The following is a 21,947-nucleotide window of genomic DNA, read 5'->3' as shown; positions in this document are numbered from 1 at the left end:
TGACAATATTCTCCCCGCTGTCTCGAGATAAGGAAAGTGTAGCATGTGAGCGTCAGCACACAAACAAACAATCAATCAAGCAAGCCGACAGAGGCATAATGACAGTGGCTTGAGAGTATCTCTGTCTCAAAGGCACGTGATTCCTCACACCATGCTGTCTCTTAGTGCTGAGCTCAAATCCATCTAATTGTATTTGTCACATGCTTTGTAGACAACCAGTGTAGACTAACAGTGAAATGCGGGCCCTTCCCAACAATGCAGAGAGAGAGAAAATGGTAATAATACAAATAATTATAAATACAGACTAAGAACTTGGCTATATACATGGGTTACCAGTAGCGAGTCGATGTGCAGGGGTTTGAGAGGAAATTGAGTTAGATAAGTACATATAACTAGGAATACAGTGACGAGGCATCAGGATAGACCGTAGCAGCAGTGTACGTGAAGAGTCAATGAAGATAGTTTACCAAATAGGACTATTTAGCAGAATTATGGCTAGGGGGTAGAAGCTGTTGACTTTTTTAGGGTCATCTGCTGACACTGCCTGGTATAGAGGTCCTGGCTGACAGGGAGCTCGGCCCCAGTGATGCACTACCCTCTGTAGCGCCTTGCGGTCGGATGCCAAGCAGTTTCCATACCAAGTGGTGATGCAGCCAGTCAAGATGCTCTCAATGTTGCAGCTGTAGAACATTTTGGAGGATCTGAGGGCCCATGCCAAATCTTTTCAGTCCACTTAAGGGGAAGAGGTGTTGTTCCTGCTTGACGACTGTGTTGTTGTGTGTGGACCATGATAGATCCTTAGTGATGTGGACACCGAGGAACTTGAAGCTCTCAAACCGCCCCACCGCAGCCCTGTCGATGTGAATGGGGGTGTGCTCGGCCCTCCGTTTCCTGTAGTCTACGATCAGCTCCTTTTTGTCTTGCTAATATTGAGGGAGAGGTTGTTGTTGTCCTGGCACCCCACTGCCAGGTCTCTGATTGTCGTCAGTGGTCAGGCCTATCACCACTTCCGTATTGGGTACTTCCTGTTTGAGTTTTTGCTTGTAAGCAGGAATCCAGAGGATAGAGTTATGGTCAGATTTGCCAAATTGAGATTGAGGGAGAGCTTTGTATGCATCTCTGTGTGTGTGTGTGGAGTATAGGTGATCTAGAGTTGTTTTGCCTCTAGCTGCACAGGTGACATGCTTGAAGAAATTTGACATAAGACATATTTCAGTTTTCCTGCATTAAAATCGCCGTCCACTTGGCGCGTTGTTTTTGATTTGACAGGCATTAAGGTATTCAGGTACTGTTCGATTGAACGTTAGAATGGGAAAACTTAAGCGATTGAGTGTGTGGTATGATCATCCTGTGCCAGGCGCACCGGTTCCAGTCTCTCAGAAATGGCCGGCCTCCTGGGCTTTTCACACAACCGTGTCTAGGGTTTACAGGGAATGGCGCGACAAACAAAGAACATCCAGTCCGTGGCAGTCCTTAGGGCGAAAACAGTTGATGTTGATGAGAATGGCATGACTCGGTCAAGGTAACAGGCGGGCCACAAACAGACAAATAACGGCGCAGTACAACAGTGTTTTGCAGAACAGTATCTCGGAATGCACAACTCGTCGGCCCTCGTCACGGACGGGCTATTGCAGCAGACGACCACACCGGGTTCCATTCCTATCAACTAAAAACAAGAAAGCGACTCAACTGGGCAGATGATCACCAAACCTGTACAATTGAGTCCTGGAAAAACATTGCCTGGTCTGACGAATCCGGATCCTGTTGTGTCATGATGATGGCAGAGTCAGGATTTGCCGTGAGCAGCATTAGTCCATGGCCCCATTCTGCCTGGTGGCAACGGTATATGCTGCTGGTGGTAGTGTAATGGTGTGGGTAATGTTTTCCTGGCACACTTTAGGTCCCTTGATACCAATTGAGCAATGTTTCCATGCCCCAAAGAATTCAGTCTGTTCTGTAGGCAAAGGGGGGTCCAACCCGGTACTAGATGCGTGTCAGTAGCAATCTTCATTCAAATCGAGGTTAGTGACCGCTGTTCTGAAATCCAGAAGGTATTTTCATTACAGGAAACAATGGCATAAACATTATGTACAGAAAAGTTCAGATCAGCGCAAATAAACACACAATATAACGGAATTGGCCAGGAGCCCGTAAAACGGTGGCTATCCATTTCAGCCACAAAAATGTGTCTTTGGTTTCCTCTGTGAAACTGTCTCTCCCGCATCCCCGCCTGGCAGGCTTGATGGACCAATGGAAATGACAAGATTGTCTTTGCGGTGTGTGTGATGTCACAAAGTCAAGTCGGTATACTGCCTATCAGGCTGTATGTATTCAGAAACGCAAGGGAAAATGTTCCTCATTGTCACAGCTACACCGGTTTACCATGGTAACGGTTTTTAGAGCAATAAGGTTTTTTCTCTCTAAGAAAAGCCGATCCCTAGCGGATTAGTCATAGTCCTACTAATCGATACTGATAAATGGAACAGGCAACAGTGTCTTGGAGAAATACTGATGGTGTGTTAGAGAGAAAGAGTGACGAAAGAGGGGGAGGGTTGAGAGAGGCGACATTGTATTGAGCTCGAGAAATTATGCTGTCTATCCAGACTGCAGAGAAACTGGCATCAACCATAATGAGCACAATTGATCTGTACTGTCAGTTCACAAATAACGCATCCCTACCCCCCCAAAGCAAAGGTAAACTCAACACCCAACCAATCCCCTCTCACTGAGCCTCTTGCAGCTTCAATAACAGTACCTATCACTGTCATGTCAGGTAGCTATGAGTTTAGAGGTGACCCTAGTCTACATTTCTCATCTTCCTCCCCCATGTCAAATCACTCCCTGGCAGGTGCGTCTGAACCGGTGGAGGGTGAGTGTGATTGTATTGTACAGGGAGACATCGCAGGCACCCTGTCTGGGGATGGACTGAGAGACGAGTGGCGTCACATTAGTGTGGGTGTAGCAATGGGGGCAATAGGTGGCTGCACCCCATCCCAGCATATTTTCTCAGTTTGAGGCGCTGGAGAAATGTCCAGCTCAACTAATCCCCCCCCCCCAGTCTCCCTGGTCTGAGTGTCCTGTGTTTGAGAGTATGGTGCTCTAAGCTACAGTGCCTTCAGGAATTATTCATACCCCTTGACTTATTCCACATGTTGTTGTTACAGCCTAAATTCAAAATGGATTAAATATATATTTTCCCACCCATCTACACACAATACCCCGTAATGATCTCATTTACCTAAGTATTCACACACCTCTGCTAATATGCTCCAAATTGAGCTCAGGTGCATCTAATTACCTTTGATCACCCTTGTCAATACAACTTGATGGTAGTCCACCTGTGGCACATTCAGTTGTTTGAACATGGTTTAGAAAGAAACACCTGTCAATAGAAGTTCCCACAGTTGACAGTGCATGTCAGAGCAGAAACTAGACCATGAAGTCCAAGGAACTGGAGCTACCGGGCAAGAAGGACCTTGGTCCGGGAGGTGACCAAGAACCCAATGATCACTCTGACAGAACTACAGAGTTCCTATGCTGAGATGGGAGAACTTGCCAGAAGGACAACCGTCTCTACAGCACTTCACAAATCTGGGCTTTATAGGAAATGCCAGATGGATGCCACTCCTGAGAAAAAGGCACATGACAGCATGCTTGGAGTTTGAGGCATGTGAAGAAAAAAAAAGGCATGTGAAAGACTCTAGAGAACATAAAGGCAAAAGATTCTGAATGCAAAGCGCTATGTTTTGAGAAAACAATGCACAGCTCATCCCCCGTGTAACACCATCCCTACTGTGAAGCATGGTGGTGGTAGCAGCATGCTATAGGGGATGCTTTTCAGCAGCAGGGACTGGGAGACTGGTAAGGATAGAGGGAACAATGAATGGAGCCAAATGAAGGCAAATCATTGAGAATGTGCTTGAGTGCAAATGACCTTAAACTGGGGCAAAGATTTGCGTTCCAACAGGACAATGGCCCCTAGCATTCAGTCAAAGCAATGCTGGAATGGCTTCAGAACAAGAATGTGAAAGACCTTGAGTGACCCAGCCAAAGCCCAGACTTGAATTCCATTTTTTTAAATCTGTGGAAGGACTGCTATTCACCGCTGCTCCCCATCTACCTTAATAGAGCTTGAGAAAATCTGCAAGGAAGAAAGGAGAATATCCCCAATTCAGATGTGCAAAGCTGATACAGACATACCCAAGACGACTCAAAGCTGTAATCGCCGCCAAAGGGGCTTATACAAAGTATTGACTCAGGGGTGTGAATACTTGTGCAAATTAGATTTCTATACTGAAATAAAATATAAACGCAACATGTAAAGTGTTTGTTTCATGAGCTGAAATAAAAGATCCTAGAAATGTTCCATAATCACAAAAAGCTTATTTCTCAATAATGTTGTGGAAAAATGTAGTTACATCCCTGTTAGTGAGCATTTCTCTGATGCCAAGATAATCCATCCACTTGCAGGTGTGGCTGATTTTAAACAGCATGATCATTACACAGGTGCACCTTGTGCTTGGGACAAAAGGCCACTCTAAAATGTGTAGTTTTGCCACACAACACAAAGCCACAGATGTCTCAAGTTTTGAGGGAGCGTGCAATTGGCATGCTGACTGCAGGAATATCCACCAGAGCTGTTGCCAGAAAATGTAATGTTAATTTCTCTACCATAAACCACTCTAATGTCGTTTTAGAGAATTTGGCAGTATGTCTTACCAGCCTCACAACTGCAGACCATGTGTAACCACGCCAGCCCAGGACCTCCACATCCGGCTTCTTCACCTGCGGGATCGTCTGAGACCAGCCACTCGGACAGCTGATGAAACAGAGTTTGCACAACCAAAGAATTTCTGCACAAACTGTCAGAAAACTTCAGTGAAAGTTCATCTGCATGTTCGTCGTCCTCACCAGGGGCTTGACCTGACTGCAGGTCAACCATTGAGCATGTTTGGAATGCTCTGAATCAACGTGTACGGCGGCGTGTTCCAGTTTCCTCCAATATCCAGCAACTTCACACAGCCATTGAAGAAGAGTGGGACAACTCCACAGGCCACAATCAACAGCCTGATCAACTCTACGCGAAGGAGAATTGTCGTGCTGCATGAGGCAAATGGTGGTCATACCAGATACTGACTGGTTTTCTGATCCACACCCCTACTTTAAAAAATATATATTTTGTTTTTAAAGGTATGTGTTACCAACAGATGCAAATCTGTATTCCCAGTCATGTAAAATTGTCAAATCCATAGATTAGGGCCTAATGAATTCATTTCAATTGACTGATTTCCTTATATGAACTGTAACGCAGTAAAATCTCGTTGCATGTTGCGTTTTATTTTTGTTCAGTGTATATTTCATTTTCAATATATGTTTTTTACTTTGTCATGTTATAGGGTATTTGTACATTTAATTATTAATCCATTTTGAATTCAGGCTGTAAGATAACAATGGAATAAGCCAAAGGGTATAAATACCTTTCTGAAGACACTGTAGGTCTTTACTGACACACTTGCACGCGTGCACACACACGTGCGCGCGCGCGCACACACACACACACACACACACACACACACACACACACACACACACACACGCCAATCCATGATCCTTAGATGCCAGGACACCTCTGTTCCTCTTAAGATGCCATCCCTGTGTGTGACTGGAGACCAATCACTCACTTACCGACTCCACGGAGGGATGGCTGGGTTCGATCCTCTCTGTCTATCTCTCTGTTCTCTGGTGTGTGTTATTTCCTCTGGTGTTTGTCTTCTCTCTGCACAGGGTGTTCTGCCTGCTCCTTTCCTCTCTCCCTGGCAGCGCTCTCACCAGGGGACCCTGCGGGCATGCATGCCCCACCACAGCAGACAGAGTGAGTCCCTAACAGTGCCCCCCATCCCTACCCCTCGCCACCCATACCCTATAGAGCCTTGCATCTGTGTCCTCATGCCATTACCCTGCCACCCTGCTTCAGTCCCTAGAGTCTTAGAGCATAATGCTGACTGGCTACACCCAGACAATCAAGCAAGTGCAAATTCTCTTTCTCCCTTCTAGTTATCATTTCCTATCCTCTCCAGTTAGCTCTCTTTTTGCTGCCTCAATTGGTCACCGATTTTTTTTTCTCTGTTGCTCGCTACATGTCGGCATCGCAACCCACTTTTCTTGGCTGACATGTCGAAAGGCTCTTCCAGTCCGATACTTGACCTGTAGAGCAGACTTGAGACCCACAATCTGCCTTGGTAGTAATCTCTCTAGCACCCACTGTTATTGTGTAGCCATGGCTCGCTATGGGTTTCATTGTAAGAACACTCTGAAAAGTCTAAGTGCTCCAGTCTCCTCACTAGTCTCTTTTTAAATGCTGTCAAAGCACAGTGACGCCTACAATATGCTGAGAAATGGGTTAAGACCAAAAAGATGGACAGATTCCGTAGAAGAGAGAAAATGACGACAAAATGGAGAGCGAGAGATGAAAAACTCTCCGTTAATTAATTCCTTTTTGCCCTTTGATCTCCATCTGTGGGACTTGGTTAGACGCCTGTCGCCAAGGACTATGGGGCCGTATCCCTCACCTCAGGCCCACAACTTCCCCAGCCTTTGTTTCTCTCCCTCCCCTCCATCCCCTCATCCCTCTCTTCATCCCTGCCCCGAATCAGCAGTTCTCTCCGTCACGCTCGACAGAGCGGCGCCGCTTTGATCCCACACATTTCAGTCGAGCGACATTCCACGCACATCTGCTAATGAGTGAATAGTTCCCTCTGTAATTGAACTCATTTTTTAATGAATTTTCTTCACCCTCCATTGGTTGAGTGATGCCATAGCTCTTTTTAGGAGCAACTGGGAACTAGAGGGAGTAACTGAAGAGGATAACTGCCGGTGACTGTGTGTGTTCTATGCATGGTAGTGTGAGTGTTCCAGGTGTTTGCGCTGTGAGTAATTGAAGGCTGTCAGTGTGTCATTAGTCTCGGAAACACAGAACTAAAATCTGGGGTAATTGAGTCAGATGCTTGATTAGGTTCTGGGGGTGGAGATGTATGAGAAACGAGACTAACGAAGTCTCCACCTCCCCTTAAAGTAAACTCTCAGCCAAAGCATGGGCCAAATGTCAACTCACCCCTCCGAACTTTGAAAGATACAAACACCCCTGTCGAAATTGTGATTTTGCCCAAATGATCAGTGACAAAGTTCCTTGTTAGTCTTCATATCCCACAAGTCTGTTAAATGATGCTACAATACCTGCCTCTGTCCACGAGAGATTAGTGTGTCATTGAACGGCACAGAACACGTCTATTTCTTAATGAACATTTGTGTAATAAAACATACCCGTGTGTGATCAATCAATTAATGAAGAATGGACTGATGACCCTCCGTCCATTCTGGACTCCTCCATCAACCTAACCTAAATCACTCTCCTCCTATTTCTCTCCCTTCTTCCTTGTTGTTTCTCTCCCTCTGCCTCTCCCACACTGACCTTGGCAAGGAGTGGAACAGCTTGTGCATTACATCAGCGATACAGCGTGGTACGGTACCCTTTCATATTTCTCCCAAACCATCCCTCCTTCCTTTTCTCTGTTCCCTCCATCTATCCCATCTGCATGATGAGGAATGCCTGGTTCTGGTCTGATGATGCCCGTATCTATCCTTTGTCTGGTGTTGTTGTCCTTCCCTAGTGCAGTTTGACCTTACAGTTCACCTGTGTTTGACAGGCTGCTTCTTTCCCATTGTGTTTCTATCAGGTCACCCTGCATCGCCCGCACTCTGACAACAATTCACATCATCTTCCTTCCTACATTCTTCACCCTCCTCCTATGCTCTCTCTCTCACGCGCTCTCTCCCTTTCTCCCTCTTTTCCCCCCGAGCCACTCCACTTCTCCCCCGACAGGTCTGGCTTTGCATTGAGCACCTTTCTATATTTACTTTGTAGTTATTTAGCAGCTGCTTCTTTCCAGAGCAATTTATAATCCAGTCAGATTAGTTAATCTTTTTTTGCCAGAAAAGCAGACTACCTACAACAACTGATTTGACTCAATCAGTCAAATGTCTTTATAAAGCCCTTTTTACATCAGCAGATGTCACAAAGTGCTTACACAGAAACCCAGCCTAAAACCCCAAACAACAAGCAATGCAGATATAGAAGCATGGTGGCTAGGAAAAACTCCCTAGAAAGGCAGGAACCTAGGAAGAAACCTAGAGATTATAACAGAACATGGCCATTAAGGCTAGATCATTCTTCAAGATGTTCAACCGCTTATAGATGACCAGCAGGGTCAAATAATAATCTGTGGTTATATAGAGGGTGCAACAGGTCAGCACCTCAGGAGTAAATGTCAGTTGGCTTTTCAAAGCCGATCATTCAGCGGTCGAGACAGCAGGTGGTGTGTGAGAGAGAGAGACTCTCTCAACAGCAGGTCCGGTGAAAGGTCAGGGTTCCATAGCCACAGGCAGAACAGCAGAAACTGGATCAGCAACACGACCAGATGGACTGGGGATGGGGACAGCCAGGTGCCTTGAGGCCAGGTAGTCCTGAGGCATTGTCCTAGGGCTCAAGTTCACTGGAAGGGAAGAGAGGGAGCATACTTAAAATCACACAGGACACCAGATAAGACAGGCGAAATACACCAGACAGGGCCAACCAGGCAGGATATAACCCCACTCATTTTTCCAAAGCACAGCCCCCACACCACTAGAGGGATATCAACAGACCATTAACTTACTACCCTGAGAAAAGGCGGAGTATAGCCCATTAAGATCTCCCCCACCACACGAGCCCGATGGGGGTGCAAGACCATATAGGAAGATAACATCAGTGACTCAACCCACTTAAGTGGAGTGTAGCGAATAAAGCCTGGCAAGACGTGATGTATCCTGCCTAGGGAAGGCATGGGAGAGCACCAGCAAGCCAGTGACTCAGCGAGGGGAGCAGGGCAGGCAAAGACGGCAAGGGTGGTTCATCACTCCAGTGCCTTGCACCCCTGGGCTAGAATACACTCAATCATAGGACCTACTGAAGAGATGAGTCTTCAGTAAAAACTTCAAGGTTGAGACTGAGTAAAACCTTAATCAGCCCTAGCCTTAACAGGATGCCAAGGCTAGCACTGGAGTAATAGGATACCTTTTGGGCAGTTCTAATCAATATTCTAGCATCCGTATTTAGCACTAACTGAAGTTTATTTAGTGCTTTTTCCGGGTAGCCAGAAAGTAGAGCATTGCAGTTGTCTAATCGTGAAGTGAGAAAATCATGGGTGAGCTTTTCTGCGTCATTTTTAGTTGTTTTTTTTGCAATGTTATAAAGATGGGGGAAAAAGCTACTCTTGAAATATTTGTGATGTGTTCATCAAAAGCGAGATCAGGGTGCAGAGTTAACACTGAGATCCTTCAGGGTTTATACATTTTTTTTTAAAGACTACAACCAACGAGATTGTCAGATCAAACAGCAGATCTCTTTTGTCCGAATATAATAATAAAATGTGCCGCCATCCATGTGTCTGAAACGCCATGTTTCATCGAAATGTACAGTTGTGTGTCATCTGCACAGCAGTGAAAGTTGACATTGTGTTTCCAAATGACCTCATCAAAAGCTAGCATAATATTGAAAACAATAGTGGTCCTAAAATGCAACCTTGAGGAACACCGAAACTTGTCAGAGGACAAACCATCCACAGAGACAAACTGATATATTTGCGACCAGATACGATCTAAACCAGGCAAGAACTTGTCCGCATAAACAAATTAATTGAACATATCTCTATGGCCTTCATTGGCAATAAAATTCTTTGCATGGTTCCATATGTTATTTTTGTGGTGAATGCATGGGAAGTTGATAGATGGAACTGATCCACAAATGTATATTCTTTCCCCCATGTCTCATCATCCGTCAGACTCCATTATGGTCTGAAAGTGTATTTTCCCCCTCTCCTTTTTATTATAATTTTAATTAGTATTGAAGTCCTGTGTGCTCGTTGGAAATTGCTTGTGGGTATCCATTGTCATTATTCGAATGTGTTCAGTCAATTCAGACGTGCAAGAATTAAAATAAAATTAGCGGAGCTGAGCAGTATTTGCAAAATCAGTGATCGGGTGGCGAGGTGATGAATGCAGAGAGAGAGACGGTGGGAGTGGATGAGTGGAAAGCTCTGGTTTGGCAGTAGAGCGGTACTATCCATCCCCCCACCCACCCACGCATGCACTCGTGTCCCTCTCTGGCTTTGAGGGGAAGGCAAGGTGATTCCCTCCTTGAAACACCTGCTGGGCTTTATAAACCAGGCTCCCCTTCTCTCCATTGCTGCGATGGGCTCAAGAAAGCTGTGTCACCTGTCGTTAGCTGCCACTCCCTAATCCCCTTGAGTTGTCATCCATTATTTATGAAGCCTCGTTCCAGGGGCCAGATCTCCCCCCCTTTCAGTCAGTCTGCAGACTACTAAAGGGGCCAGGGGCCCCTCTACTCTCAGGTCCCGGACCCTGCTGACTTAACCTGGCCCTGCTGTCCCTGACTATCTGGACTCTAGGGGAAAATGTTTTTCCTGTTGAAATAGCCCCAGGACCATCAAAGCAGCATTGACATTAAAGCCAGAGATCGGCCCAATACATAACATAAGGGGGAGTGTGGTGTGTAAATGATTCTTAGCACAGTGCCAGAGGATGGGCCAGGTCCAGTGGCAGTTAGACTTCACATTTTAAGAGTGTTGAGCCAGTAACATGTCGCCGGTTCAAATCCTGTTGCGAATCTCTGTGCCCTTGAGCAAGGCACTTAATCTCAATTTCTCCTGTAAATCACTCTGGATAAAACTGTCTGCTAAATTATTTAAATATAAAATGGGCAAGGTGGTGTAGTACAAAGCTGCGGCCAGCGGATGGCAGTGTGGACTACTGAATTAATCTCCATAGTCAATGAATCGTGGTAATAAGTTGAGGACTGGTAAGGCTAAACTTTGAGGCGTCTGATCTGCTGAGATGTCGAAGCTCAAAGCTATACATGTGAATATTTATGTACACAGATCACTGTGCAACGCATCAAAAGAATAACTACATTTACAGTGCCTTCAGAAAGTATTCATACCCCTTGACTTTTTCCACATTTTGTTGTTATAGCCGGAATTCAAAATTTGATACATACACTTTGCATGTTGCGTTCTATATTTTGTTCAGTGTAATTTACATAAGTATTCACACACCTGAGTCAATACATGTTAGAATCACATTTGGCAGTGATTACAGCTGTGAGTCTTTCTGGGTAAGTCTCTAAGAGCTTCCCACACCTGGATTGTACAATATTTTTTTTTTTTTTTTCAAGCTCTGTGAAACTAGTTGTTGATCAATGCTAGACAACCACTTTCAAGTCTTGCCATAGATTTTCAAGCTGATTTAAGTCAAAACTGTAACTCAGCCACTCAGGAACATTCACTGCCTTCTTGGTGAGCAACTCCAGTGTAGATTTGGCCTTGTGTTCTAGGTTAATGTCCTGCTGAAAGGTGAATTCATCTCCCAGTGTCTGGTGGAAAGCAGACTGAACCAGGTTTTTGCCAGTGCTTAGATCCATTAACTCCCCACTCCTTAATGATTACAAGCATACCCATAACATGATGCAGCCACCACTATGCTTGAAATTATGTATGGTATGGTACTCAGTAATGTGTTGCATTTGATTTGTCCCAAACAACCCTTTTTATTCAGGAACATTTTGTCAGTATTACTTTAGTGCTTTGTTGCAAACAGGATGCACGTTTTGGAATATTTTCATTACGTTCAGGCTTCCTTCTATTCACTCCTTCAATTATGTTCTTATTTGAGGTTGACCGATTATGATTTTTCAACGCCGATACCGGACCAAAAAAAGCTGATACCGATTAATCATTTTTTATTATTATTATATATTTTTTATATTTGTAATAATGACAATTACAACAATACTGAATTAACTTATTTTAACTTAATATAGTACATAAATAAAATCAATTTAGTCTCAAATAAATAAGGAAACCTGTTCAATTTGGTTTAAATAATGCAAAATCTCAGGAGTTGATAGGCTTGAAGTCATAAACAGAGCTGTGCTTCAAGCATTGCGAAGAGCTGCTGGCAAACGCAGTCAAGTTTGAATGAATGCTTATGAGCCTGCTGCTGACTACCACCGCTCAGACTGCTCTATCAAATATCAAATCATATACTTAATTATTATATAATAAACACACAGAAATACGAGCCTTAAGTTTCTGGATTTGACCATATTAATGACCTATCATTTAGAAACAAAATGTTTCTTTCAGTGAAATATGGAACTGTTCCATATTGTATCCAACTGGTGGCAGCCCTAAGTCTAAATATTGCTGTTACGTTGCACAACCTTCAATGTTATGTCATAATTATGTAAAATTCTGGCAAATTTAAATACGATCTTTGTTAGGAAGAAATGGTCTTTATACAGTTTGCAACGAGCCAGTCGGCCCAAACTGCTGCATATACCCTGACTCTGCTTGCCCTGAACGCAAAAGAGAAGTGACACAATTTCCCTAGTTAATATTGCCTGCTAACATGCATTTCGTTTAACTAAATACAGTAAGGGAAAAAGTATTTGACCCCCTGCTGATTTTGTACATTTGCCCACTGACAAAGAAATGATCTGTCTATAATTTTAATGGCAGGTTTATTTGAACAGTGAGAGACAGAATAGCAACAAAAAAATCCAGAAAAATGCATGTCAAAAATGTTATAAATTAATTTGCATTTTAATGAGGGAAATAAGTATTTGACCCCCTCAATCAGAAAGATTTCTGGCTCCCATGTGTCTTTTATACAGGTAACTAGCTGAGATTAGGAGCACACTCTTAAAGGGAGTGCTCCTAATCTCAGTTTGTTACCTGTATAAAAGACACCTGTCCACAGAAGCAATCAATCAGATTCCAAACTCTCCACCATGGCCAAGACCACAGAGCTCTCCAAGGATGTCAGGGACAAGATTGTAGACCTACACAAGGCTGGAATGGGCTACAAGACCATCGCCAAGCAGCTTGGTGACAAGGTGACAACAGTTGGTGCGATTATTCGCAAATGGAAGAAACACAAAACTGTCAATCTACCTCGGCCTGGGGCTCCATGCAAGATCTCACCTCGTGGAGTTTCAATGATCATGAGAACGGTGAGGAATCAGCCCAGAACTACACGGGAGGATTTTGTCAATGATCTCAAGGCAGCTGGGACCATAGTCACCAAGAAAACAATTGGTAACACACTACGCTGTGAAGGGCTGAAATCCTGCAGCGCCCGCAAGGTCCCCCTGCTCAAGAAAGCACATACATGCCCGTCTGAAGTTTGCCAATGAACAGCTAAATGATTCAGAGGACAACTCGATGAAAGTGTTGTGGTCAGATGAGACCAAAATGGAGCTCTTTGGCATCAACTGAACTCGCCATATTTGGAGGAGGAGGAATGCTGCCTATGACCCCAAGAACACCACCCCCACCGTCAAACATGAAGGTGGAAACATTATGCTTTGGGGGTGTTTTTCTGCTAAGGGGACAGGACAACTTCACTGCATCAAAGGGACGATGGACGGGGCCATGTATCATCAAATCTTGTGTGAGAACCTCCTTCCCTCAGCCAGGGCATTGAAAATGGGTCGTGGATGGGTATTCCAACATGACAATGACCCAAAACACATGGCCAAGGCAACAAAGGAGTGGCTCAAGAAGAAGCACATTAAGGTCCTGGAGTGGCCTAGCCAGTCTCCCAACCTTAATCTTTAATCCCATAGAAAATCTGTGGAGGGAGCTGAAGGTTCGAGTTGCCAAATGTCAGCCTCGAAACCTCAATGACTTGGAGAAGATCTGCAAAGAGGAGTGGGACAAAATCTCTCCTGAGATGTGTGCAAACCTGGTGGCCAACTACAAGAAACGTCTGACCTCTGATCGCCAACAAGGATTTTGCCACCAAAGTACTAAGTCATGTTTTGCAGAGGGGTCAAATACTTATTTCCCTCATTAAAATGCAAATCAATTTATAACATTTTTGACATGCATTTTTCTGGATTCTTTTGTTATTCTGTCTCTCACTGTTCAAATAAACCTACCATTAAAATTATAGACGGATCATTTCTTTGTCAGTGGGCAAACAGTGGCACAAAATCAGCAGGGGGTCAAATACTTTTTTTCCCTCACTGTATTGCAGTTTTTTTTTTTATACTTGTGTATTGAGTTTAAGAAAGGCATTGGTGCAACGATGGTGCTTTTTTTTTTTTTTAGCTAATGTGCTTTTGTTAACTCATCACCCTTTTGGTGAAGTAGGCTGTGATTGCTTGCAACGCAGCACAAGCTAGTTAACTAGTAATATCATCAACCACGTGTAGTGAACTAGTGATTATGTTAAGATTGATTTAGTTTTTTATAAGTTTAATGCCCGCTAGCAACTTACCTAAGCTTCTTGCTGCACTCCCGTAACAGGTGATCAGCCTGCGACGCAGTCTCCTCGTGGATTGCAATGTAATCGGCCATAATCGGTGTTCAAAAATGACGAATATGAACACTTGAAATCGGCCTTAATTAATTGGCCATGCCGATAAACGCCCCAAAAATGGCAGGTAAGTCCTCACCTTTCCTCTCCATGGGGATTTGTTGTTGTGTTTTCAGCTGTGATGAATACACAACTTCCTCTTGCCCTGGCCAGCCTCCAACTCCCACCCTCCAAACAGACGTGTCATCTGACAGAATAATTCCCTTTGAGTCAGCTAGCCTGTCTACTGCTTCTCTCTCTCTGTTTGACTGACAGGTAGGTGTGTATGAGGCCTGGAGAGCCGCCATCTTCCCCACCCAAAAAGCATGAGCGGGCTGAAGTAAGTCCCCTGATGCCCCGGCGTGCACGCTAACCTTTTCACTAATTAAGGATGTGCTGGCATGGCGGCATGCCAGGGCACCTTGGTACGCTGGGGACTGGTGTCCAGACACGGCCCGGGAGAGCTACTGCCATCCTATGTCTGCCTTATTTGTCATCGGAGGAAGCAACATGTAGTCAGGCGAGCGAGCGAGTCTGCAGGCAGGAGGAGGGCTCTTTTGATGGTGACCTCTCCTACCCAGCCTCTGCATCGGTACATCATGGCTAATAAGTGTAGAGAGACTACGACTACTGTACTGGAGCACGCAGCAGCACTGTGACAAGCCTGGCTGCAGACTCCAAAGAGTCCCCGGAATCAAAAGCGCCATCTCCGACGGCGTTTCATGTGTTGAATGCGGCGCAGTTTGTTTCTTTCTCTACCTTCGTAAGAAAAGGGAGAGGCGTTACGGTACACACTGTACAGCCTCGTGGGAATTGTGGGCTTGTTGTGCAACTGTCAAGAGACTGACACTGCTGTTTTGGGAAAAACATTGCTTAGGCATAATAGACTGTACAAAATATTTGTTTCAAAAGCCCAAAGAACAGAAATGATTTAGAGTTGATTATTTTTGTTATGATGGAGTACAATGGTTCTAGCTATAGTTTTGTTTATATACCGTTTTAGATGCTTAACGTATGTTTCTCTCCTCCCCCAGCCTCAAATACTACAGCCTTCCAGGCCATGGCCCAACAGGGTGCACCAACCCCACTCCCAGGAAAGATTAACAAACTCAGCCCACACCGAGGCCCCCAGTGAGCTGGCCTCCTCTAACCCTGGCTGTGGCTGGGGGGACAGTCTGGCCAGCAGGGCCCAGCACGGCTCCCGCTCTGGCCTGGCTTGCCCTAGCCCTGCTTCCACCCCTCCTGCTGGCTGTTTCCCTGGCTCAGAAGAACTTAGCCTCTTGCTCAGCACCCAGCTGAAGATCAGTGACTCCGAGGGTCCGGAGGGCCAGACATGTTCTCCTCCCCACCCTGGATCAAGACTCAGGCTGGACTCAGCCAAAAGGATCCATCCACCTTGTCTCTCGCAGTCCCCCGGCTCTCTGAAGAAAGCCTCCATCCCTAAGAGGCCACATGAAGGCCCCACAACCACCACCACCCAGATGTCCATGGCAGGCTTCCCCAGGGTGGTGAGAGGAATCCAGGGTAGGGGTGGTCTCAGGCCGGGCCACATAGCTCCACAGTTCAGGCTGAGTCTGCTCCCACCTGCTTCCAGAGGTCAACTCTGCTACAGTTCCACACCTCAGTCATCTGCCTCCTTTCTGGGCCCTGCTCTGCCCGCCTTCCCCCGGACCAGAGCACCCAGACAGACTCCAGGCCTCAGAGAACCAGAGAGTGGTGGTCTCAAGGCCAGAGGTCTAGGCTCTCCCACCCTCTTACGACTCCCCAAGCCAAAGGGCCACTGATTGCTTTCTCTCAATTCTCAAACAGTGCCCTCTAGTAAGGCCATTCAGCACCACCCTCTACCCACTCAGACCCAAAAGATCAGACTTCTTCTAGAGGCTTCCGACCTCCCCTTAGTAAGGTTACCATGTCTACCCTGTGAGAAAGGTTGACATGCAGACTTAAATATAATATATAACCCAAAATAATATTTTATCTAACCTCTTCCAATAAGAATCACTCAAGGTCAGAAAAAAAAATTGGCCCATGTACACATTTGATATCGTCTCAGACGAAGTCGTCAAGCATAACACCTTATTGTTTACCCCCCCCCCCAAAAAAAACTTGCTTCAACACTATCTGTACGCAGATAAATAGCTTGTTGTTTTTGTGAAGTTCTGTTTCAAAGTGGGAACTGGCAGGATGCTTAACTTTATATTCCCTCCAGCCCCAACAAGCTACAATTGCAACTTTACTTTCTGGCCAAAACATTTCCCAAGATAATGAACATGCTTAGGAACACCGTGTTATCCGGCCCCAATATAGCATTTATTGTTACTTATACATACTCAGTTGGGTTGAACTTTACAGGGCTCGACATTGATGCTTGTCTGCTTTCCCCCCCAAAAAATTGGTTATGAAGAATGTAGATTTAAGTTGTCCGACTGGACAAGTAAAAAAAGATGTTTAGTATAAAAGAAATCACAAACAATTAGGCGAATCCGATCAGAATTGGATCAGTGTCCTCCTAATCTCTGCAGAGCGCTTTAGAGTATAATTATTGTAGGCCTGCATTGACGGGCACAAGCGATCTTTCAATCATGCAGTCACGAGATGCGTTTTTGAGATCAAAGCAAGCCCGCATGTGCACATGTTGATATTCATTGCTAGTTAGTGAGTTATTTGCCCAGTTATAGCTCATTTTTGGTCGACAATGAAAATGCTGGAAAAGTTTGCATCATCTTGTCAGAGGAGAGTTTGCACATTTGCGCAGCAGGTAAAGTAATGATATACAACAGCCATATTGTGTAGATTGGCTTGTTCTCACTACTTAACTATTTAGCTATTAGCATGTATTAATGTAATGTCCGATGGCCTAAAATATACTTCCACCAGCGCTCGAGTATAACCGCAAATGTCGGACACGGTTGATAGGTGTGCAGTTGATGAAACCAATTCTGCATACTCCGGTTGTAAAACCGTCTCTCAAGCGCTAAAATCCTCTCCTATTCAATGCTGGCCATGTAATTCTGCCAAAGTCTAAGAATATATATTTTTGAATAGCTTAATTGACAAGTAATTCCTATGCTGTCAAGATTTTTGTTGAACACTGAATATTTTAACCTTACAAATAGATAAACAAGTGACTTGAGCTTTCGGGACAAGTTAAAAAACAGTTCTACTTGTCTGAAGGACATGTGGCTAAGAAAGTTCATGTTAAGCTTTACTTACTGAAAAACTGCCTGTATGTAGTGGTTGGGCTTAGTATAACTTTGATTTCTCTGTAGACGGGAACTTTAATTTACCTGATATAATCTCTGCGTAACTGTGGTAGAGGGATTAAGGCAATATAACACAGTGGAACGGTTACAGGAACAGAGAATCTCTTGACTTGAAGGGGAACATTTGGTTGTATAGACTAGAGAATATAGTTTGATACTTCAGATATTGTCCCTCTGGCTAAACTGGGGGGGGGGGGGGATTCTACTTGCTGAGTGATGTTCTAAAGTTCCCCTTGCTACACAGCCAGTATTATGTCTCTCTCACAGGAGGTTGGTGGCACCTTAATTTGGGGGGGGCTCGTGGTAATGTCTGGAGTGGAATCATTGGAATGGTATCAAATACAACACATGGTTTATGAGCCGTTCTCCCCGCAGCAGCCTCCTGTGTTCTCTGGTTTCGAAACACCTTTATTATTTCTGCCTTGTACCCTGAGAATGCCTTACGTTTTTAAGTGCACTCTCAAAAGTAGCTGTGTGTTGCACTGTACCCTTTCTGTCTACTGATAGTCTGTATCCGTCTTTGTCTGTGTGGTGGTGCAGTTTGATTGCGACACGGGGACAACAAAGAGATCAGAGGAGCCATCTTGTGCAATTGGTGCTCTCTGAGCCACCTTTGTTCCCCCTGTGCTTCCATCATGAGCAGGTCTAGTTTGGTCTGTGGGTAGAGGGTCACCCACATGCTACCTTAATGAGGCTGCACCGGAGAAGAGCTCAGCCTCTCAGCCCAACTACACAGCAGACGTGCTTCAGGCCAGGTCCCTGAATAGAAGGGGACAGAAAGAAAGATAAATAATTTCCTAGCATGAAACAATGTTGCTGGTGTAATGCAGAGGCTGGCGGCAACTTCCACGTGATTCCGTAATGATTCTGAGTCGGATCCAGTTGGCATGGTAACACGGCTGAGTGGCACAGTGGAGGGGTGTGAGGATGTCGAGTGGGTTACGCACACGCTCAGTGTGTCCCTGTCGATAGCAGGGCCAGGCATGCTCCTTTGACATCTGCTGAGACTTAACTCCATTTTTATTTATTTTTTTCACTACTACTTCTCTCACTCCTTCCGCAAGGTGATAGACTTACAATGAGTGCATCACGGTGGGGCAGAGTGTCAAGGAGGATGGAGAGGGACACAAAGACATGATGGCTTTGAAGAAAAGCAAATGAGTCAAACTACTTCCTGGTCTGTTACTATGTTTAGTCCTTGAGAGCTTTAAGTAGTAGCCAATGGGCACCATTTGTACCCTTGACCTATCAGGTCCTTATTTCCTTGATGTCATAACTGATCCCAAGTCAGTTGGCTGAGTGTACGTTGTAGAATGAGCGGAACGTCACCCAGTCAAAACGATCTCAAAGACTAGAATAAAAATGCCTATTTCTGTAACTTAATTTGGCATTTCTTCTTCCCCAGCTAAAGCTTTACATGTTTTTCTATGCAACACAGTTGTGCCCTAGTCATGGAAGATAAGTCACAGTGGTACATTTAGTCATGGGCAATGAGCTGGTTGCCTCCATGAACCCTTCTCGTTTTGGGCACATGTAAAGCCAGATGTAAGTATATTTGATATCTGAAACACTTGTTTTGCTGCCACCAAGTATTTGTCTTCCCATTCCTAAATGATTGGAAACCATGCCCCATAATGGCCATCACGAGCACTCACCTTATATGTTTTTGTCAAGCGCTTTGAAGTGCTTTCTGCAGCAACCGTACAACGCATGCGTACAACATCACCCTGATCTGAATCTGCCTCGGGACCTGTTAAACATCACCCCAAATCAACTCTGCTGTTTGGAATGCACGGCTGCTTCCAATCCCACCCAGATAAGAACCAAATACTTTTTATACATTTGATCTCTTCAATGATGAACAAACAAACAAACTATTTGAGGTTTGTCGGGATGAGGAAGAGATTAATTTAATCAATTCCTGTTTGACAGTCAGAGTCCTTGACTTAAAGGATTTAGAATGTTCAGGGGGAAGGAATATTTAGTTTTTAATGTTAACGAGATCTTAACAGAAGCCCTAACATGTTTGTCTCTGAGAAATTCTCACCTAAAACCCCCGAAATAGGAGTGACTTAAAGTTATTGAGAAGGGTTGAGACTTGTTAGTCATGCATTATAATTTTTTCGGTTGTCTAGCTTTGCTTGGTTTACCATATTATGGTATGTGGATTAAACAAATGTCAAATAAATAACTTGCCCTTAAAATGACTGCATGGGATAGCATCACGTAGCAGTATTCACCGTAAAGCACTCTTGCTGTTCTTGTGTATTACAGAAGTGCCTGCTTTTGTGACTTCCTTTCCCGCAGTCCTGAACATAACATTTTGGTATGTAGATTAGTGTGGTTCTGGAGCTTGGTCCCACTGCCCGGCTGTGTTGCTGAAAGAGGAAGGAGGTCTGCCTTGGGTTCACAGGTGATTCCCACTCCTTGCTGCATCTGGCTGCCAGTGGGGCTTCCTCTGCCCCTCTACAGGGTTCAACACAGGGATGCATTATGCTCTCCCAGGCTATCAGATGTTAGCATGCCAGCCTCACTTAGTATTCACTGTCCCAGACTCACACAGACAACCTGTTCTGACTGGGAAGGGCAAACCTGTTTGTCTGTCTCACTACAGAAGCATCCTCTGTATTCAAAAAGCAGGCCAAGCTATGCTTCCAGTGTTGTCTCAGCTCTGACGTTTTGAATTTCAAGTGTTCAGATTTGCTTTGCTGCCGTCTCAATGCACTCTGGTGTGCCCCCTTGTCCTTGTGAGCAGTCTTAAGTAGATCTGCCGCTGTGCTGCTCGTCTTTTCACGAATTTAGAACAAATCTCAGTTTTTAAGCTCATTTAACTTTTTTCCCTCTGTTTTTAAAAAAAACTGGAAATGTTGAAACAGTAGTTTAATTCATGAAATTACATTGTAAACAGCGGCATGTGTTTGCTGCTCATTACGATCTGTATAATGTCCCTCATTATCTCAAATGGCACCCCATTCCCTTTTATAGTGCACAAAATTTGACCAGAGCCTAATGAGCCCTTGTCAAAAGTAGTGCACTATATAGGGAATAGGGTGCTATTTGGAACGCAGTTGTCGCCCCCCCCCCCCCCCCCCATTTCACAGATGTTGGGGCCTAGAGTTGTCCCCGACCTTGCTATCACTACCCCAGTTTTTTTTATATATTCTTCTGGTCAGGTCACTTGGCAATTAGAAAGTCCTGGCCACTTATCTTATGGACAGTGAGGACTGGGTTCAGGGCCATAATCTTCTGCTTTGTTGTCGTCTGATATCACTGCTGTGAACTTAAACGCCATAACATGAGTCTGTTTTGAATACACTAATCAATATGGCAGATGTACTGTATGACGACTGTTCTGTTTCTTTCACCTCGCTAGCATCACATTGACTGTACATTGTACTGTATAACTTATTTTCCTCACCTATGACAGGAAATTAAAACGGAGAGACTGCTCAGAGGATCGGTTGTGTTTCCTCATGTATTTGTGTTTATCTTCCTGCCACTTCTGTTTTAATTCCATGTTTGCTATACTGTTATTTAATGTGCAATACGTTAACGATTGAGAGCATACTGTTGTACACAATACTCATTATTTATGTCTATCCAATATCTATGTCTGTGTAATTGTCACTGTGAGCTTGTCAAAAAAGAAATGTCTCAATCTGAAATGCACTTTAAATGATTGTGTTGAGACTGAATATGAATGAATGAACTTAAATGTGTTGAACTACTTTTTGTTTTGATTCTGCTCCCCACCCTTTTTGCTGTGATCTCTCTGAGGCTACGGAGTGGCTGAGCGCTCAAATAAAGACTGCACTCAATCTACTGTGTGTGTGTGTGTGTGTGCACAGTGACAATGTGGTGGGGAAATGAAGTGGTTAGGTCTCTGGGTTTGGCATGAGAGGGTAGGAACCAAGGAGAGATGAAGTCAGTGGTGGAGATAAGGGGACGAGACGCTTGGATGAGAAGAGAGACGAGTGATTTGTACAGTAAGAGAAGTGATGGAACATGGGTGGTTTGGGTGAGGGTGGTAAGAGAGTAGGATCGATGGGCTAGGGTGGGGTGAGATGGGTCTAGGGGAAGAGATGACTGTTCATTCACTCAAAGGGAAGCACAGCCGCGAGCTGCCCAGTGACATGAGCCTACCAGACGAGCTAAATCGCTTCGAGGCATGCATGAGAGCATCAGCTGTTCCGGACGACTGTGTGATCA

General features: G+C 44.7%; 1 protein-coding gene across 4 annotated transcripts in view; it reads left to right on the top strand.

Moving 5' to 3' along the window:
- The window catches only part of LOC109870183 (serine-rich coiled-coil domain-containing protein 2), a 100,443-nt gene extending 78,882 nt beyond the window's left edge, over positions 1 to 21,561 (top strand). For 2 of the 4 annotated variants that reach the window (XM_020460578.2, XM_020460577.2), the window contains exon 10: positions 15,510 to 21,561. In XM_020460578.2, coding sequence (XP_020316167.1) covers positions 15,510 to 16,259 — 750 coding nt within the window. In that variant the 3' untranslated portion in view covers positions 16,260 to 21,561. Of the gene's footprint in view, positions 1 to 5,784; positions 5,873 to 7,477; positions 7,518 to 15,509 lie in introns of all 4 variants that reach the window. The other 2 variants (XM_031804816.1, XM_020460579.2) reach the window with 2 other exon arrangements.
- Positions 21,562 to 21,947: the final 386 nt, after the last annotated feature.

This window comes from Oncorhynchus kisutch, linkage group LG25, assembly GCF_002021735.2.
Source record: "Oncorhynchus kisutch isolate 150728-3 linkage group LG25, Okis_V2, whole genome shotgun sequence".
Lineage (NCBI taxonomy): Eukaryota > Metazoa > Chordata > Actinopteri > Salmoniformes > Salmonidae > Oncorhynchus > Oncorhynchus kisutch.
The sequence above is the reverse complement of the archived record's forward strand: the minus strand, read 5'-3'. Positions and strand labels throughout refer to the sequence as shown.